Source organism: Malaya genurostris, chromosome 2 (assembly GCF_030247185.1).
Source record: "Malaya genurostris strain Urasoe2022 chromosome 2, Malgen_1.1, whole genome shotgun sequence".
In the NCBI taxonomy this organism is placed as follows: domain Eukaryota; kingdom Metazoa; phylum Arthropoda; class Insecta; order Diptera; family Culicidae; genus Malaya; species Malaya genurostris.
The window spans coordinates 112,406,459-112,425,421 of NC_080571.1; the positions used below are offsets into that span (position 1 = coordinate 112,406,459).

At 38.9% G+C, this 18,963-nt stretch overlaps 2 protein-coding genes across 7 annotated transcripts in view; one reads left to right on the forward strand and one right to left on the reverse strand.

Moving 5' to 3' along the window:
* Positions 1-18,963, reverse strand: part of LOC131427964 (flotillin-2) — a 475,383-nt gene that overhangs the window by 138,258 nt on the left and 318,162 nt on the right. The gene's annotated exons all lie outside the window — the stretch shown is intronic.
* Positions 16,408-18,963, forward strand: part of LOC131427951 (glucose dehydrogenase [FAD, quinone]-like) — a 32,402-nt gene continuing 29,846 nt past the window's right edge. Inside the window, exon 1 of the mRNA XM_058591550.1 lies at positions 16,408-17,729. Within this exon, the coding sequence (XP_058447533.1) occupies positions 17,308-17,729 (422 nt within the window). The 5' untranslated portion in view covers positions 16,408-17,307. The remainder of the gene's footprint in view (positions 17,730-18,963) is intronic.

Genomic DNA, 18,963 nt, shown 5'->3' on the forward strand with positions numbered 1-18,963 from the left:
GTGAACAATAGAGTGTACGGAATGGTCAAATACGATTTAACAAAGCCTGAAACTTGGCCAACAAGACCAAAATCAATTTGTATAGATTTCAAGCGTTGCAAAGTTAGACCAACAGCAAATGAAATTGAAATCTTACTTAAAGAACGAATGCATCTAGACGCTAATAATGTAACTGAGATTCAATTCAACAAGGCGTCTAACTGTGTGTACATTATGTTTAAACGTGAAAGCGATGCAATTGCATTCGCTTCGGTTAACAAGAGGTGCACAGCGTTGAGTGTGACAACATGAAATACAAAATTCCTGTGCACATGGTGGACAATGCCTTACATGTACGCGTGCATGACCTTCCCCGCAGACCAGCGATCAGTGCGTTCGGGAAATCATGTCGCAGTACGGTGAAGTTCTTTCCATCGAAAGAGAAGTATGGCGGAATTTTTTCCCCGGCATCCGGAAAGGCGTGCGAGTGGTACGTATGCAACTACGTAAGGCAATTCCATCATACATCATTTGTGGTCAAGGTGGGACACATCCGTGTAAAACGCTGATTACCTATGAAAATCAGCTTGTTACATGTCAGTTTTGTGAACAACCTGCACACTACGGTAAACCTTGCACTGAAACTGTGAAAAGAACATCTTCAACCAAAGACAAGGTCAACCGTTCAACAACGAAAACTAGTGAGCGTAGTACTCCTGTTTCACCATCAAACCAACCAACAACTGCAACCAATGTACAACAATGCGCTCCTACAGCAACTAGCAACGAGCTCAAGACTGCGAACAACAAGGAAAACGAAAAGAAGACGGAAATCTACAACAAAACCACCGATGCGGCAATGGAGGACGAGACGAACCACGAACAAAGTGCCCCTCAACCCTCTCTGGAGGAAAATGGAAGCTCTTCTCCTCCAAGAAAAAGAGTGACAACGAGATCCACTTCAAAAAATTCTTTATTTAAAAAATCGGCTAATTCGGCCACGTAAAACTTGTGCGCAAATAGGCCTGAAAAAAAAATATATCTTTTAAATATAAAAAAGACCACATGAACTCACATCAGATATATCGGTACCCGGAATTTGGTTCCGAAAGTACCGAAACTAGTTAGTTAGTTGTTTATTTTAGCCCGGTTTTAACCTATCGGTCATTCACCGGGGGGTAATTGAAATTACATTTCATATTGGTCGATCTTCAATTATTTATGATTTATGAAATTCCCATTAGATTTTGATGTTACTGAGCTGGTGATTCTTGTAGCAGTACTTGTTGACAATAGGACGTGGAAAATATCCCCGTCAGTTGAGCCGTGGACTTGAAGCAAAGGAAACGGTCGATATTAAATTTCGTGAAACTTGTTGGCGTCTTTAAGAAAACTGAATAGAGTATTCTTTGCAACTGGATCGTTGGACAGTACGTCCCTGATGGATGACGGAAGTTGGTAGTATTGACGTAAATCTTGAAGTTCGATGCAATCGATAAGAAGGTGTTCAACCGTGTACCTGACTTTGCATGTTGAACAGTATAATGGCGGAGATTTTGAAAAAAGGTGAGAGTGCGATACTCGTGTATGTCCGGTGCGCAAGCGAGATAGTACGCGCTGTTCTACACGTTTGTCACGATCAGTCCATTTCGCAAGGGATCCTTTTATTTTTTGTGTGGGCCTATTTGGTTCCTCCATGTATGCGTGAAGTGGTCGTTAATTCTTGATGAAAGATGGCGGACTAGATCTACAGAGGGAATTTTCTTATATAGGGTACTATGAGAAATCCGACCCAAATTGGCTAAACGATCGGCATCTTCATTACCACTAATCCCGCTGTGTCCGGGGATCCAACAGAGAGTAGTATCATTATCACACTGGTTTTCGATGGCCTGGATAAATGGATGACGAGATTTTCCAGTATTAAGAGCGGTGAGAACGGATAGGGAGTCGGATAGAATCAGTGTTGGTTGATTTGATGGCTTCTTAGTAACGGCGTATAATATTGCTGCAGCTTCCGCAGTAAATATTGAGCAGAGAGAGGGCATCTTTAATGCAATTCCATTTTCGATTCCGCTGATTCCTACTCCAACTCGATTGTTAGCACGGGACCCATCGGTGAAGATTTGCATGTGGTAAGGGTAGTGATACATAATCAGTTGTAGGTAGTTAGATCTAGCAATACTAGATGATGAACCAGCTCTCGTTGATTTAGAAAGACACAGGTCGACGTTAGGAGCTCCCTTGTGCCACTCACGTTTGCGGACAGAGTGTAGGCGTGCTAGGGGAGGCATGTTTGAACCGGTGTAGCGGTGGTATATTTCGTTCGCCAATCGGGATAGAAAACATTCGCCGCCTGAAGTTTTTTCCAGGAAACTTATTGAACTTTTGAATAACATGAATGCCACCAACCATTGAAAAGGCAGAATTCCAGCTTCAACGCAGGCAGCACTAGCTGGTGTACTCGGTAGTAGGTTCGACGCAAGACGTACTGATCGGTTATATAAAGGTGCGAGTATGGATATCATACCGCTCCAGTTTTGACATGTTAATTCACTTCCATAAAATATTCGGCTGTTGATCAAAGATCTGCTTACCCCTAACGCAGTTTGACGGTTCCATTTGGGGTGACGGCTACTGATAGTCCGTATGAGCCGTAGACGGCCTTCACAGTCCTTCCTGATATTTTGGAAGTGAGGTAGAAACGATAACTTTCTGTCGATAGTTACTCCGAGAATTTTTGGTTGACGACGAAAAGGAATATTTATATCATCTAACTTAACGGGATTTCCTTCGGCTCGATGATTGGAATTGCAGCAGTGTGAAATGCAACACTTGGAGGCAGATATATTAAATCCTGAAGATTGTGCCCAAGTACTAATGGCGTTGACTGATGCTTGTAATCTACGTCTGATCCGTTTGACACTTTTCCCAGTAACAACTATGATGATATCGTCTGCATACACAAATATGAAAATTCCTTTAGGCAATACAGCAAATAGAGAGTTCATTGCGACTAAGAACAGTGTAACTGCTAAAACTGATCCTTGTGGAACGCCGTTTACTTCCTGGAAAGTTTCAGATTGGCAGCCGCCTATTCCAACCTTAAAACGTCGATCATGAAGGTAATCCTGTATGAATTTTCCCAAATTTCCAGTTATTCCCCACTGCTGTAATTGCCGCAGCACACCTTCTCGCCACACTGTATTATAAGCTTTAGCTAGATCTAGTATGGCTAGATCGACGTGTAAATTATCATCTAAGGCTTGGTGTAAAATCTCTCCAAATGATCCTAAATGAATACCGGTTCCCATACCTTGACGGAAAGCAAATTGACGTTGATCAAGTAACCTATTTTCCTCAAGAAAAGCCATTAATCTTCTATTAATGATTCTCTCCATTGTTTTACTGATACAGGGCAGAAGTGAAATTGGGCGAAAGTCTCCAGCCTGTCTTGTTCCTTCACATTTCTTAGGAATTGGAATAACGAGTGCAGTCTTCCAGCTGATAGGTAGTTTACCATTTTCCCACACACCATTCAAGCAATCTAATAGCGCCTTTTTACCTTCTGGAGGCAAGTGGTCTAACAAGGGATAGCCAATTCCATCAATACCTGCTGACTTACCGTGGGCGGTTGAAAGAGCGAAGTTAAACTCTATCCCTGTGAGGGGTTTATTGAAGATTTGTTCAGAGTCAGGTGGAAACATCGTAGGGGTACTGTCTGCTGTCCTTTTATGCTGAACGAAAGTCGGATGTAGTGCCGAATCTTCAGACAGCGAAGCGAAATATTTGCCCATTTCGTTGGCAATTGTGTATGGATCATTTGTGTGGATACCGTCTATCTCAAGGGTGAATCCGCAATGTCTTCTTTTTCCATTAAGTGCGTTTACCTTCTGCCAGATCTCAGCGGTAGAGGAATTGGGAGTAATTCCATCGAGAAAAGCGTTCCAGCTATTCATTTTTGCATTGGCAATAATCTTGCGAGTACGGTTACGAGCATTGCGGAAATTAGTCGCTCTCTCTTCCTTACGGGGGTCATCGATTGCGGTTTTTTGGAGTAATCGAAGTGCTTTCCGTCTAGATTTTACGGCAGCTGCCACTTCAGGGCACCACCAGTGAACGGCATGTTTTGGAGGAACACCTGATGTTCTTGGTACACACTGTTTGGCTGTTTCGTTGATAATTTTGCATAAACTTTCCGGGCTGTAAACAGTTCCGTATTCGATCGCAATGGCTATTTTTTCTTGATAACTGTTCCAATCGGCTTGTTGATACAGCCAACGAGAACGGCGGGATGTGGTTTGAGGAGACCAATTGTAGTGTAGAACAATAGGGTGATGGTCACTATTACAAATGTCATTGAGCACCGTCCATCCGCAGTAACTTGCTATGGTATTCGATATAATGGATAGATCTAGAACTGATTTCGTGGTACTCCGCATGAAGGTCGTATTTCCACCATTAAGGACAATAGCGTCATTGTCTTCTATAAGTTTAGCAATTTCTTTCCCACGGCAGTTATCTTTTTTTGATCCCCACATGTGGTGATGGGCGTTAAAATCTCCGAGTAGAAGGAATGGACCTTTGATCTGGTTAATGATTCGTTGTAACTCAATTCCAACGTTTCTTACATCGTTTGGTATATAAATAGAGACTATAGTTAGTGTTATTGGTAGATGGATCATTCTAGCTACAGCAATCAATCTTGTGTCCAAGTTCACCGTTGATGAAGGGATATCAGTACGGATGCCAATTCCGACTGTTTGATATAAATTGTTCCCTTGGGCTGCTTCCCAGGAGTAATTGGATCCAAGCCATGGGCTAAGGTTAATATCTTGTTTTATGTGAGTCTCTTGTAGTGCTAAACATATAGGATTCCACTGGTTGATCAACAACTGTACATCAGCAAGATTATTTCGAATTCCATTTGTATTCCACTGTAGCGCTAGAGTGCATCTGCTATCTGGTAGTTGATTTCGTATGAAGGTCTCCTCATCAGCCTCTGATCCCTCCGAAACTGGTAGAGGGACTGATAGGGGGTTCGTTAGTATCTGAGATGAAGGATTGAAAGGTTTGTTGGCGTTGAATTCTGCTTCCGAGACTATGTTTTCATCAAAGGTCTCCGGAACATGTGAGAGAACTGGAGGAGTATTAATCTCGAAGGGTTGGAATAACGGTTTATTTTCATACATCGGAACAGTAGAGCGGCCTGAGGAAAAACCGAATGCAGCAAATGGTTCTTGTAAGTCGTTAGAATGTTGTGAACTTACCCGGGAGATGCCCGGGCTCCCTGCACCGGCTGCCACCTGAGGATCATCGGATGACTCCGGAACAACCCAGGATGGGGGCGGCGCAAGGAAAGGGCTCAAGCTGCAATCAATGATGGAGCTGGAAGTGCTGCTTCTATATCCAATATTATGGTTACGATTATTGAAACGAGTCTTGACACTGGTTTCAATTTTCTCCAAGATCGGTAAGTAAGTCAATGAGGAGTCATTGAAGATTTGTTGGGATGTCGAATGTGGAATAGTTTCGTTTGTCATATCAGAAAAATTTGAGTGTCCTGTGGGTGAATTAGCGGCAGCAAATGGATCTTGTATTTCGATAGTATTTAATAAACTTACCCGGGAAAAGCCCGGGCTCCTTGCGTCGGCTGCCGCCTGAGGATCATCGGATGATTCCGGCACAACCCAGGACAGGGGCGACGCAAGGAATGGGCTGTTATGGCTATTCTTGAGGTTGATGTTTATTATTACTGAATAATATTTTTGCTGCAAACGTCAATTTTCGGACTACTACTTTGTTTACTTGATGTTGAGTTTATTTGTGCATAGGAATCTGATCGTCGCTCAGAAAGAAGTCGTTCATTTGATCGGTGTGTATAACAGAATTAACATTTACAAACGAACTAGAGCCGGCACTATCGAAATTAGTATTACTTTGAAGAGGACTGCGAGATTTAGCATCTCTTCTTCGTTCCGAGGCTTTATTACGTCGACGGTCAGCGTAAGTAGAATCCAGTAATTTGGGGGGTAAGATTTTCGTGAGGGGATTCTGTTTTGGTGTTTTTGTAGGATTAGTTAGAGCTGTACTATGGCTTGGAGAATGATTGTTAGTAAATTCAATGAATGCTTTACGAAGGGCTGCCATTTCTTCCAAAATTTCTTCATTGCGTTTCTTTGCTTCCGCTAATTCAATGTTTAGTTTTTGTATTTCTGCATTTTTACAATCGATTGTTTTGGTATCGGTTATCTGCTTTTGTTTTCGAAGAACAATTATTTCCTCGCGAAGAATATCGATGGTTCTGTCTCGATCGTCCGTTCCTTGAGTTATTCTTGTTTTTAAGATTTCAGCGTATGGAACTCTACTGTGCTCTTTATTTACCAATGCTCTTGCTTCGCCAAAAGAGATGTTTTTCTCAACCTTGGTTTTGATAATCGCTTCCTCTTTAATATAAACCGAACATTTCTTGAATCTAGCAGGATGATTCTCTCCACAGTTTATGCATTTACTAGGAGATTGACACGGTATTTCACGAGATGTTTCATGACTGACACCACAGTTGAGACAAACCTCCTGTTGCGTGCAAGTTTTTATACCATGTCCAAATTTTCCACATTTAAAGCATTGCATGGGTACTGGGTAATACTTGCGAACAGATATACGAACAAGCCCTAAGTATATTGTTTCTGGTAAGTAAGAACCCGAAAAAGAAAGCACCAGCAGAGGAGTATTAGTAATAGCGCCATTTATAATTTTTGTAATTCTGCGAACTTCAACGACGTTTTGTTCCGTAAGTTCTCTAAGAAGGATGTCTGTCGAAATATTTATTGTGTCAAGATCGTAGATAACACCTTGCACCTTGTTGAGTGTTGGGTGCGGTATTATCTCGATTGGTGTTCCATCACTAAGTTGTTTTATATTGCAAAGGGCATGGTACACTTTTCTTGATGTTGTGCGCAGAACGTACCGAGTACCACGTGCTTCTTTCGATGCTGTTATTACTTTGGTGGGATCCGTTCCGAGATTCTGTCTGAAGGTATTTAAGATGATGAAGGGATTGTTAGGTAAGGAACGAGTGTTTCCATCAGTATCATTGATAGCATGCAACAGCAGCGTTTGCGAGTCAATTACATCTCCAGAATTTAGATACAATGGTAAAGACTGGCTGGGACAGGGCGGTAGGCCACCTCCAGGTGGTAGATGAGTTGATGACATCGTTGAAAAGTTGAAATCCAGGTGAATAAGTGAGTTCACTCTGAATAAATCGTTGTCTAAAACTGTTTGTTATGGAGAAGTAAACAACGCTCAAAGTTTCCTTGACAACCGCGTTCGGTATCTGGATACCCACCGGGTGATGCAACACCAGCGGCGGGTTTTTGATGTATGGTTTTGTTTAAGTAGTATCACAGTACACAGTTCTTGAATAAGAAAATCAGTGGATTGGGAGACGAGACGCGAGTACACTCGCGACAGACGAAACCCGATCTTTTTAAAATAAAGACGAGGTGGCGAAGTCCGACCAACAAGTATGTCCGGGAGGCGTAGGCTAAGCAAAAAAAAATACTCCAAGAGACGCGGAGCTATTTTAAAAAACCAACCGAACACAGCAAACGCTGAACACGAACTGAGTACCGAAACTAGTGGAACCTGCAAAACGAAAAACACTTACTTTTCTCCAATATGGCTTAATCGATCTTTGCGAACTTAGATTCGAATGAAAAATCTTACGAAAACTTCACAAAATTCCTGAATTTTGTTCGAATCTGGCTTCAGGTTCCGGAATTGCAGTGTGATGAGTGTTTGAAATGTGATGCAAAAATAGGGGAAAATTCTTCTAAATTGTTCTCAAAACTTTTCCAATGACAACCGAGGAAGTTGGTGACTCCGGAACCGGAAGTCGTATTCAGATAATATTCAGTAGCATTCTATGGGATTGTAAAACCTTTCATTTGAATCTAATCTAGTGTTAAAATCGGCACGGTCAACTCCGAAAAAATCAAATGCATATTTTTTGCACACCCACATATCCGTGAAATTGTCACGTAGGCAGTAGTGCGTCAAAGATGGAAAAAACCTGTTTTAACTCACCTAGTGGTGCAATGACACCATTCTTCGAAATAATTTTCTTTGCTTCTTGAATGAAAACAAAAAGCCATCTCCGAAAAATGTGGAGTATATGATCAGCTTCTGGAATCGGAAACCGGGAAGCAAGACAGCCGGAATCGGTTTGGTCGGTCTTCTATTGACAATGACTAGGGATGGAAATAGCTTTGAACCCAGTTTAGATATTTTTTTGCATCTTTTGCTTCGTCGCTTTGAGCGATGGTATAAAATGTTAATCTGTCCAACCTATAGTTGCGGATCCGGAAGTTGGGTCCGGATGAAATTCAGGATTTTAGCATGGGAGCATAACAACGTTCATTTGAACCTAAGTTTGTAAAAATCGGACTCGTCATCTTTGATGAAAGCGACTAAGTAGTTTTGAAATCGAAATTTTTGCTAATGGCCCTATTATTACCGAAAGTTGGATTTGAAAAAAAATCAAAAACTTTGTGTGGCACTACGGTTTGTAAAATTGATTCAACCATCTCTGAGAAAACAGAGTGAACAAAAAGATTACACACATACTCAAACATATATACATTCACAAATACACACATGCAGACATTTTGCGTACTCGCCAAACTACGTCGAATGAGATATGAAACATGGCCTCGGTTCAAAACCTTTTTTTCGCAGTGACATAGTAGAATTAAACGGTACAACAACAGTATTATTAGTGGCAATTTTATCAGTTTGCATACAGGACCTACCACTCCTCTATTGGTCATGGACATGTATTCGTCCACTCGTCCATAACTATCGATCGTAAGTGAAAGGCCCTCCCTTTTCGAACATGCCTGTATATATATTAAAGGTCGGTTTACACTTACTATGAAAATGCCTTCAAAAAATAGATATTTCAGATATTTTATTTCATTGTATTCGATGATTTTTCAACAAGGAATCGTCCACGAATTAGTAACATAAGCGTGTATTGAATTTTTTTCGATTGAATCAATATATTACTGAGTTCTATTTTAAAAAGAGATCTGCTGTCTCTGTTCCATAGATTGTGTTTATGGATTAGATGAAAATAGGTGTATTTGCTTCTAGTTTTCGCGTTGCTAATATTGTATATAGCAGTATAGAGCAATTTTCGAACTATTTTTCTGCGACATTGCTCCTTAGAGTCGAAGCATCCGATTTTAACATAATTTGTTGATTGCAAATCAGGTAACCGGTAAAACAATATGGCGGCTATAGGCTTTACAGAGATAACTATTGGTACAACAGCCCGATGTCAAGTCTGAAGACTTGCTACTTATATCTGGAATTGCTCAGATATTTCACTTGAAGTGTAAAGAACTGGTTGAGCAACTATAATCCTCAAGTCTCAAACGATCAAGTGCAACGTTATTTCAAAACAGTAGACAACAAGACTAACCCCTCATTTGTGAGGTCACTAATCCTTTCACCAACAGTCGCACAAATCCAACAACAATACACAAGTAAGGACATGCGAAATGTAGGTTGGGTGATCGAAGCAAGATTAACTTTTTTTTCGATTTTACATGAAGACAGTGCTGCGGTCCATTCGATGCATCTCAATCAAGAAGTACGTGCCAGTGCAGTTTAATATCGCGTCCATATCTGACACAGAGAAAAACCGGCTTTTGCGAAATGGTTCTTCGCCGCAGCTGGTTTGGGTTATAAGTTGCGCACTGTTGCACTATTACGGCAGCTGATGGTAGTTGTAGCTGCTGTAATGCAAAACAACACTGGTAGGCGTAGGAAAGCTTTGAAAAAAATATAAATGATTAAATAATTTGGTTTCGTCCAATACGTCGGAGTCTGGTAAAGGCAACCTGTAAATATCAATCGAACAACTCGGTACTACTGACATACGCAATGATGAGTAATACGTGAATCACCCGTAACTGCACCAAGAAGCCATTTGGTTTTAGTTAACAATATGATAATAGAAAAGAATGGTAACGGATGCCTATATAAGAAAACTAAAAAAGAAACGGCGATGCCATATTCTTCTTTTGGTTTGGGTATAATCAAAATTAAGTACATATTCATACCTAATATGTTGAAAAATGAAATAATTTTTAAAAGGGCAAGAAAGGCATTTGAAAATTTCACACTCTGGCATTTTTTTAAAGGCGTGTTCCCAGAAAAATGTTTCGAGAGGGGTTCAGAACATGTTTATAAATTTACATACATATAGAAATATGTACATAATTACTTGAAAAAATGTTTGGTTACAAAGTCTTTTGTTTGAAATTATCTATTTTATAATTGACTGAAATATCTAAAGAAAAGAGTTTTCATAATATAGTGAGACCGGGTCTAAATAGGACACTTTTTGTAAATTGAAAAGGCGCCCATTACAACTAGGTTTTCAACCAAGTTATCTCTACCGATTTGTAGATTCAACCTTCAGCTACAATTCCTAATTTGTGATTTGGTAAAATATGCATTAGTTTTCGTACCAAGTTACGCCGAAGTCCCCAAAATCCAATAGTTCTGGAACCGCGGGGTAAAAACGAACTCGTTATGGGGTAAAACCAGATTAGAAGTTCAGTCATCTACAGATTGAAATAGTTTTGAATCACATTTAAAAATAATTTGTACATCACTTTAAATGATGGTTTGAAATTTTAAACACTCATTACCGTGTAACTCGGAAACCGGAAGTTGCGTCCAGATAAAATTCAATAGCAGATTATAAGACCATGGAACTCTTCGTTTGAATTCGCGTTTGTGAAAATCTGTCCAAACATAACGATAAAAGTTCCATTTTAGATTTTTGACTACTTTTTCGGTTCTTCAGAACCCAGGAACTTGGTTTCCATTGAACCCGAAATAATCATATTTTCATAAATTGAAGTGATCTGCTCAAAAGAATAATTTTATTATTATATTTTTTTATTTCAAATGATTTCATTAGTTTTTACACATAAGTTGATTATTCTATTTATCACCATGTAATTTCGGAGTTGGAAGTTGTACCCGGATAAATTTCGAGAGTGTTCTTTGAGGCCGTAAGACCTTTCATTCGAATCTAAGTTTGAGAAAACTGGTGCATATTATTTTTTTTGCGCATATCAGCCAGTAGTTTCGGAATGGAAATCGATTGCGAAAAAAGTGAATCTAACTTTGTGAAAATCGGTTCAGTCATTTCCAAGAATATCATGTAATTTTTTTTTGCTATTCACATACACACACATTTGTTGATTTCAACGAATTGAGTCGAATGATATATCACACCCGGCTGTTCGAGTCTATCTTTATTAAAAAGGTAAAACGAACATATACTTAAGTACAACGGTCTCGTGGTCCTATAGTCTCCTGTTAAATTTTTTCCACACAGCAAAAAATAATTAAATTTACCGGTTACGTAAATTCACATATGACTCAAGTCATAAGAACGTAATTCGTAAAATGACTGAATTTTACAAGAATGATTTACATATGTGTCGAACATACACTACTTTTACAGCAGACGAGTAAATTTACATGATTCAAGACTTAAAAATATGTCAGAATGCATTGAATATGTGTTAGATATACTGTAAAAATGAGTCATTTTTGACGCTCGTATGTGTCGGTCTTGGAAGACGTAAATTTACACGACATTTTCTAGGAGTGCAGCTCGACCTCCCGGTTCAGGAGTAACGAATTAAAATGAACATAGAACTGAAACAAATAGGGGTAGATGGGGTAAAACGCACCCCCTAAGGAAATGTTGCTATATCTTAACTATAGAGAATAACACGGAAGAGTTTCATGCATGACTATCTTCCGTAATCATTATTTCTCAAAATTACTAACAATTACTCGCTGAATGCATTGAAAAATACATGGAATATCTTATTTTCCAAAACCCTTAAAAAATTTCTATTGAAATAAATGCGGGCCATGACGCCCGATTGTGGAAAACATGAAAAATATACAATTTAAATTACGCGAAGTACTATTATCTGAACATAGAGGCAGGATGATCTTAAACAACGGGTAAACATCCATCAAAATCAAGAAAGCTTTGGACTTTTCCTTGACGAAATATTTGCCAGGTGGAAGATTGTTCACTATTATTCATTAAATTGATAACTTATGGATAATTTTTGTAAGCGACTACTTGAGCATTTTGCCTCAAACAATACGGGCCATCTTGCCCTAAAAAATATGAGACGATAATTTTGACGATTTTTCTATAAAATTGCAAATACATCGTCTGTATTGAAACTAATTTTAGAAACCCGAATGATTGGCTAAGAAGTTCACTGGTTACATAATTAAAATCGTCTTCCTCACCCTAGAAAATTACTATGGAATGAACATCAAAAATTACTTATAACAGAGACATAATTGTTTTTTATAATTTTTTCAGATATGATTGAACCATCGCTACTAAAATTTTATAGTAATCTGTTGTTATGGCGGACTTTCAGTTTCATTAAAATTTCAGTGAAAAAAATTGGTAACTTTTGAGAAAAGCAGAAGGTGCATTATGCCTCGGGGGTGCGTTTTACACCATCTTCCTCTATGCACTCGTTTTCATCGAAGACCACTTAAACTATTCAAACAAGGTCAGATTCAGCTAATACGCGCTATAGTCCCTATAGCATGCTATTGAATTTTACTTGCATCTGACTTGTGGTTCAGGAGTAACGGTGTAAAATGTACATCAAATGGAAATAAAATCCTGATTTTATAAGAAAACAGTCGACCTATTCCCATAATCTTAGGCTCAGAAGAAAGGTCTTACGATCCCATAAAACGCTATTGAACTTCATCTAGAACTCCCGGCTGATGTGTTTAAACAAATAAATCTCAGGAGCATGTTTGAATACATGACACTGAAATAACGAGCTTTCAACTAGCTGAATCACTCTTAAGTTGTGCAGCTCTAATTAGTTGATTGCCAAAAAATTGATTTCAGGTATTTCGCATTTCAGTTCCCGTTTCTAGAAGTACCGGAAATAGTGTTAAAAACTCTCGAAAAGGAACCTACTACATTTTCTCGAAGATGGCACAACCAATTTTCACATACTTAAGCTCAAATGAAAAATTTTATGGTCCCAAAGGTTGCAGTTAATTTTTTTTTCGGATCCGACCTACGGTTCCGGAATTACAGAGTAAAGTGTGTTCAAAACTTCAAGCCGTCATTTAGAGCAACAATGGAAAAAACGTATTTTTTTTAACTTGGCTCAAAATTGTAGGTTGTAGGTTTTGTTTTTTGTCAGCCAAATGAACCGACTGCTACCGGTTCCGGAAGAATCGGATATAGTGGTCAAAAACATCGAAACGGATGTTCCTTCTAACTATCTGCACTTGTTAAGAGATAGTTGGAAGGATCATCACTAACTTTGGCTGAAATGCAGGATCTTATAATCTGCTATTGGCGTTCATTCGATGTCAAATTCCGGTTCCGTGATTACACGGTGAAATGTGTTACAAATTTCACTTCGTTTTTTAAAGTACTTTACTAAAAAACGTCCAAATCTCTACAAATTTAGCTCAAAGCAGTTTTATTTTGCTGTTTTTTTTTTTGCAAAACGAACTTATTCGAGAGTCAATGAAAAGAATATAATAAAGTATCATTACACTACTAGGTGGAATAAAACAGATTTTTCAAAATGAAATAAATGCAATCAATATGACCAACATAACATCGGATTTAAATAAAAACACAGAGTTTCTCATCTGGTTGTTATACAGGGTTCGCCATGTAACTTTTTTTTAAACATGCAATGAAACACAAACGGTTCATCCGATTTCAAAACTCATATTTTCATATTAAAGTACAATCCTTCCGGTTTATTGTGGAATATAATTTCATTCAAATGGCTGCCTTGGTTGGCCTTGCAGTACGCCATACGGTCGGTCCAGTTTTTTAGTATATTTTCGTTTGTATGCAGCTTTATTTCATCTATGGCTGCACGAATGTTGTCCTTCAAGGCTTGAATTGTCTCTGGCTTGTCCACATAACACTTATCTTTGACAGCCCCCCAAAGATCGAGGCGGTCAAACTACATCCGAATTTCGACTAATAATTCGATCTCCGAAGACTGTGCGCAAAGATCGATTGTAGCGTTGGTTGTGTGGCACGAAGCGCCGTCTTGTTAGAACCATTGACCGTGGCGGCGGCTCCTGTCTCATTTTCGAAGAAAAATCGCCATGATGCCGCCAGACCAAAATCCGCACCAAACAGTCACTCTCTGAGGATGCATCGGCTTCTCCATGATAACGTGAGGGTTTTCCGTCCCTCAGATGCGACAATTTTGCTTATTAACATACCCGCCGAGATGAAAATGTGCCTCATCCGAGTAGATGATTTTTTGGCAAACACATTCCGCAACATTACCATGATTTTCAAAGTAAAACTATTGTCACGCGTTCCTCAAGCGTAAACACAACCATTTTCGTTCAGCGGAAGGATAAAACTAAGTTTCTGTCAAGTGACATTAAGGTTACCAATGTCGAAATAACCGCTAGTTAAAAAAAAAAAAGTTAGATGGCGGACCCTGTACTCTAAAATTAGTTCACCTTCCCATAACACTGATGAAAAGCAGTATTTTCTAATTGGCATATCCTTAAGCTGGAGTAGCGTCTAGCGCTTGAAAAGAAACACACTATGTTTGCGAATTTTTTTAGAGCTATCGTTCAACAAAATGAATTCAAATGTTTTGCATAATACAGCGTCATTCGAACAATATTCCGTAATTTCTACGTGGAAAAATATTGAGAAATAAACCGGTGAAGGAGTTTCTTAGAAATCATGGTTTGCGGTGTCCGCTGTATCTCAGCGCAGACTTATCAAAAGTCTACAATTCGAAGCAGCATAGTTATAGTAGAAGTTTTTCTAGACCCCAACATTTCGGATTTTTTTTTTAAATTTTTGATGGTTGTTTAAAGTCAAAACTACGATTTTTTCACGAAAAAAATTCGCCATTTTGCAGCTGTAAAACCTCCCCACAGTAACAAAAAAAGGAAAAGGAAAACGTAGGGGTCGTACACAGTTCGAAAAATTCACACAAATTTATATTCAAGAGCATGTAAAATTGTATGATTTGAAAATTGCATGGCTTCAAAACGAAAGGAATAAAAATCAAAAAAATCGACATCAACAACGCGACTTGAACCGAAAAACATTAGATCACAAAGCACACCAGTTAGTCGTCTGAGCCACAGATGCACATATCTGCTTGACTGGTAAATCGTACATATAAATTCATACAGTCTCACTTGCTAGCCGAGTGCAAATTACACTCGGAGCCAGTAAATATCTGTACCAATGTAATATTGTGTCATTTGAGAAGTTAAGTAGTTATGAATTGTATCGTTTGAAGAGTTATGTCACCTGTAAAATTCATTATTTCTTTCTTTGTATAGAGTGTGCAAAATGTTGAAAAAAATGGTTCTGTAGTTTTCGAACGACGATGGACACGGACTTTCAAAACGCGTTTCAAGTTTATTGTCTATAAAATCTAACAAAGAAAATATAAATGATTTTTCAAATGTATTAGACCCTACCCGTTCCTTAAAAAGGATTTTAAAGTTGAAAAGTGTTCAATGTAGACTGTTTCATTGATTCAATTTTATTCCTAAACTGCATAAATTTTGTTTTCTTGTTCAAAATATCCTTCCAAAATTGAACAAGTCGCTAGTTCCATTCCTTCGATAGTACCAGATTTATGTTTAGAGTATTGTAGTTGATGGAAATTTTGAATTATGTGCTTTTAAAAGAAGCTACGAACTAGTCTTTCAGAATAAAATGCCGCTTGTCGTTTTGTGTATGGAAGTTCAACTATCGTGAACAAAACATAACGCTCATTTGCGCGAAGCAAATAGAATTGTGGATCATTCCATTTGTAGGTTTGCCTTCATTTGTTTATTAGGAAGGAAAATAAACTAAAATAATGGACGGCTTTATTGCGAATTCCACACAACATGGTTTAACGATAATTGCTCTGTTTGCTTTACGGAAAAACCTCATTGAAAGCTTATCGCAAAAACGTATCATAAAAAGTACTCTACCTAATAATAAGCATCGTTAATCAAAGGCAAAGGTCACTTGTCGGTAAAATAGAAAAAAAACTATGTCTGACGCGCACGGCCCACAAGAAGTGCACCATTAACGGTGTTTGATCACACAGACATACCAGCAGCAACCAACCCTACTCGATGTTGCGATCGAACTGAGCATAAACGATTTTTCATTTCTCACTTCTTCATAGCGCTCTTCGATGGCTTGCTGGTTGATAGTGAGATATGCAATTTTCTTTTATGCAATGCACTGTTTGCATAACACTGCGAACAAAGGCAAAAGTACATATTTTCTGCGAGGTATCGTACCAAGACCAGTCCCTTCGAAGCTCATCATTTATTGTATACTGACTATTTTGATCAGATCATTAGGTTTGTGCGGGTCGAAACGCGAACGGTTTCATTATGACACTTCAGTGAACCGATTTAGGTTGGCTATGGACCAAGAGCAGACACGTTTCCATTCCGTCTGTAGTCCTTGAACGGTTCTCGGTTGAACGAATCTGGAACTAATCGATCAGCTAGAGGCAAACTTTTGCAAGACCAGTCGAACGTGAGATGCTTAAACTAAAACATCAGAATGGTAATAAGTATAAGTGGTTGCAAGCAATCATTAATTTTTATCTCATATCTTGCTGATTTTCCCCGAGAAAGCACCTCGTCATTCTTCTCCGCCATGCAGGTCTGCGAAAGAAACTCATTCGCTCATTTTTAACTTTCAAACTCTCCACAGGCTAGTTATTCGCCGAAGTGCACTGAGTGCGGTAGAGGATCGAGGCCCAGCTGATCTGGGAGCATTGAAACGAATCAAGCAACCAACCAACCACCTTCACTTCATTTATGATTCGAACGTCGAGGCGTACAAACGCGAGATCACCTTCGCGGACGCGTGCACATGCGGGTTAAACGGTGTATGCATATAGTGTATGTTTAGTGATTGCATAATTTTCGCGGATTTTACTCCTAAGGTTGCAGTTCCACGAATGACTGGCGACTCGTCAACTCGAATATCGATGGAAAACCGGTGTTCTCAGTAAATTGTTTTTCAAATTTAACCCCAGCTGGTAATATCCCGTTTTGATGTGCTAGCGAATTAGTGATGAGAAGAAGTTGAGTAATGTGCTCACAAGTGTTCTTTAGGAGAATGGTGTGTAGTATCATTTGAAGGGTTTTCTACTTCCGGGGATCGTTTCTTCAAGTGTTACAGTTACAAAAGCGGAAACAATGGTGATACCAGGAATTCCCTTCGTGAAACTAGTCCCCTTACTGGGAGGATCAGCACTGAAAGCTGCACCAGCCGTGACCGCGGTCACGGCAACGGTTGCGGCAGCCATCAAGACTGCTACTGCCATCATTGGCGTGGGGAAACTTGCCATCGTTCCGATACTGATAGCATCGCTAGCGTACTACAACTATGACCTGTTTGACCCGGAAAATCGGCCGTTCAATATTAAACAGGTGGACCGTGAGTACGACTTCATTGTCGTAGGCGCCGGATCTGCTGGGTCCGTGGTGGCATCGCGATTATCGGAGATCAATGATTGGAAAGTATTATTGCTGGAAGCCGGTGGACATGAAACGGAGATCTCGGATGTTCCGATACTGTCTCTGTATCTACACAAGAGCAAACTGGATTGGAAATACAGGTATGGTTTCGTATTTGATGTGAGTCAGAAAGGTCTTTAAATGTGTTATGAAGTAATAAAAGAGTTCAAAGAAATTATGTCGCTTGTCATATCAAGGGATCCGTCGAATATTGAAATGCATCTCATAAGTTGATGAGCCCTAGAATTCATCATTTTAATATGCTTGATATTAATTTGTATCTCGAGCAATGATCGACTGTAATTGTCAATTTTATTATCAATCATGGCATTATTCTATGATCTTAGTGAGTTCAGCATAACCCAAAAAAATATATCTGAGATATACCACAATATTTATTCACTTAAAACACATTCAGGTCTTTTTTATGCGGGGGATATGCACCGCATAAAAAGATATAACTTCGAAAATTTGAATGAAAAAACAGCTTTGAAAATTCGCATAAAAAACTGAAAATTTAGAATAAAACTGTTTTGTCGCCAGATGTCCTAAAAATTCATTAAACGTCGAATTCTGGTTTTATTGGCGAAAAAAATAATTTGAAATATATCGGCTTTGGGAATGGACTACAATTTAGGATTTTTCGAACTTTTTTTATGCCAAATGTTGTAGAAATGGTTATTACAAAAAAAAAATTTTTAATATCGATTTTGGGAAAACGAAAAGTTTTTTGTTGTGCCAAATATTATAAAAATGTATGAATGTATGTATCAACAGGCATCAGACACGGAAGTAAGTAATATAAATATTTACAGCAAGATTCCAGATAAGTAAAACAGGATTGCATAAAACTAAAGCATGGGTTTCACACCCGACAATTTTTTCTCGTTATATATATCTTTTCTGCACACGACTTTCCCAGAACAATCTGTGTGTTTTTTTTTATTCAAAAAAAATCTTTCGGCTCAATCGTTCTTCGGCTTAACGTGGCCGTATAACAAAAAAAAAGAAAATTGAATAATTTTTATTGCTGAATCTGGTTGTCATCAGTCATTTCTTGGCGGAGAGGCGTTTTCTTTGCTATCCAGTGAATGAGGAGAGAGCAGTGGTTCGCTATTCACGCTCCCGTCCATTGGTGCGGTGTTACTGTTATTGCTTATATTTGTCTGGAGGTTGGGTGCGTTGTTAGCTGTATCTGGCATACCTTGTTCTGCATATAGAACAACTGGAGCAAGCTTCATGGCTGTTGATGGCTGTCTCTGATGTTCTGGTTTTTTTTTGGGCTGGTGTGGAGGGAGCGCTTTTGTTCTTAGGTGCAGACGTCTTCTTGTCCAG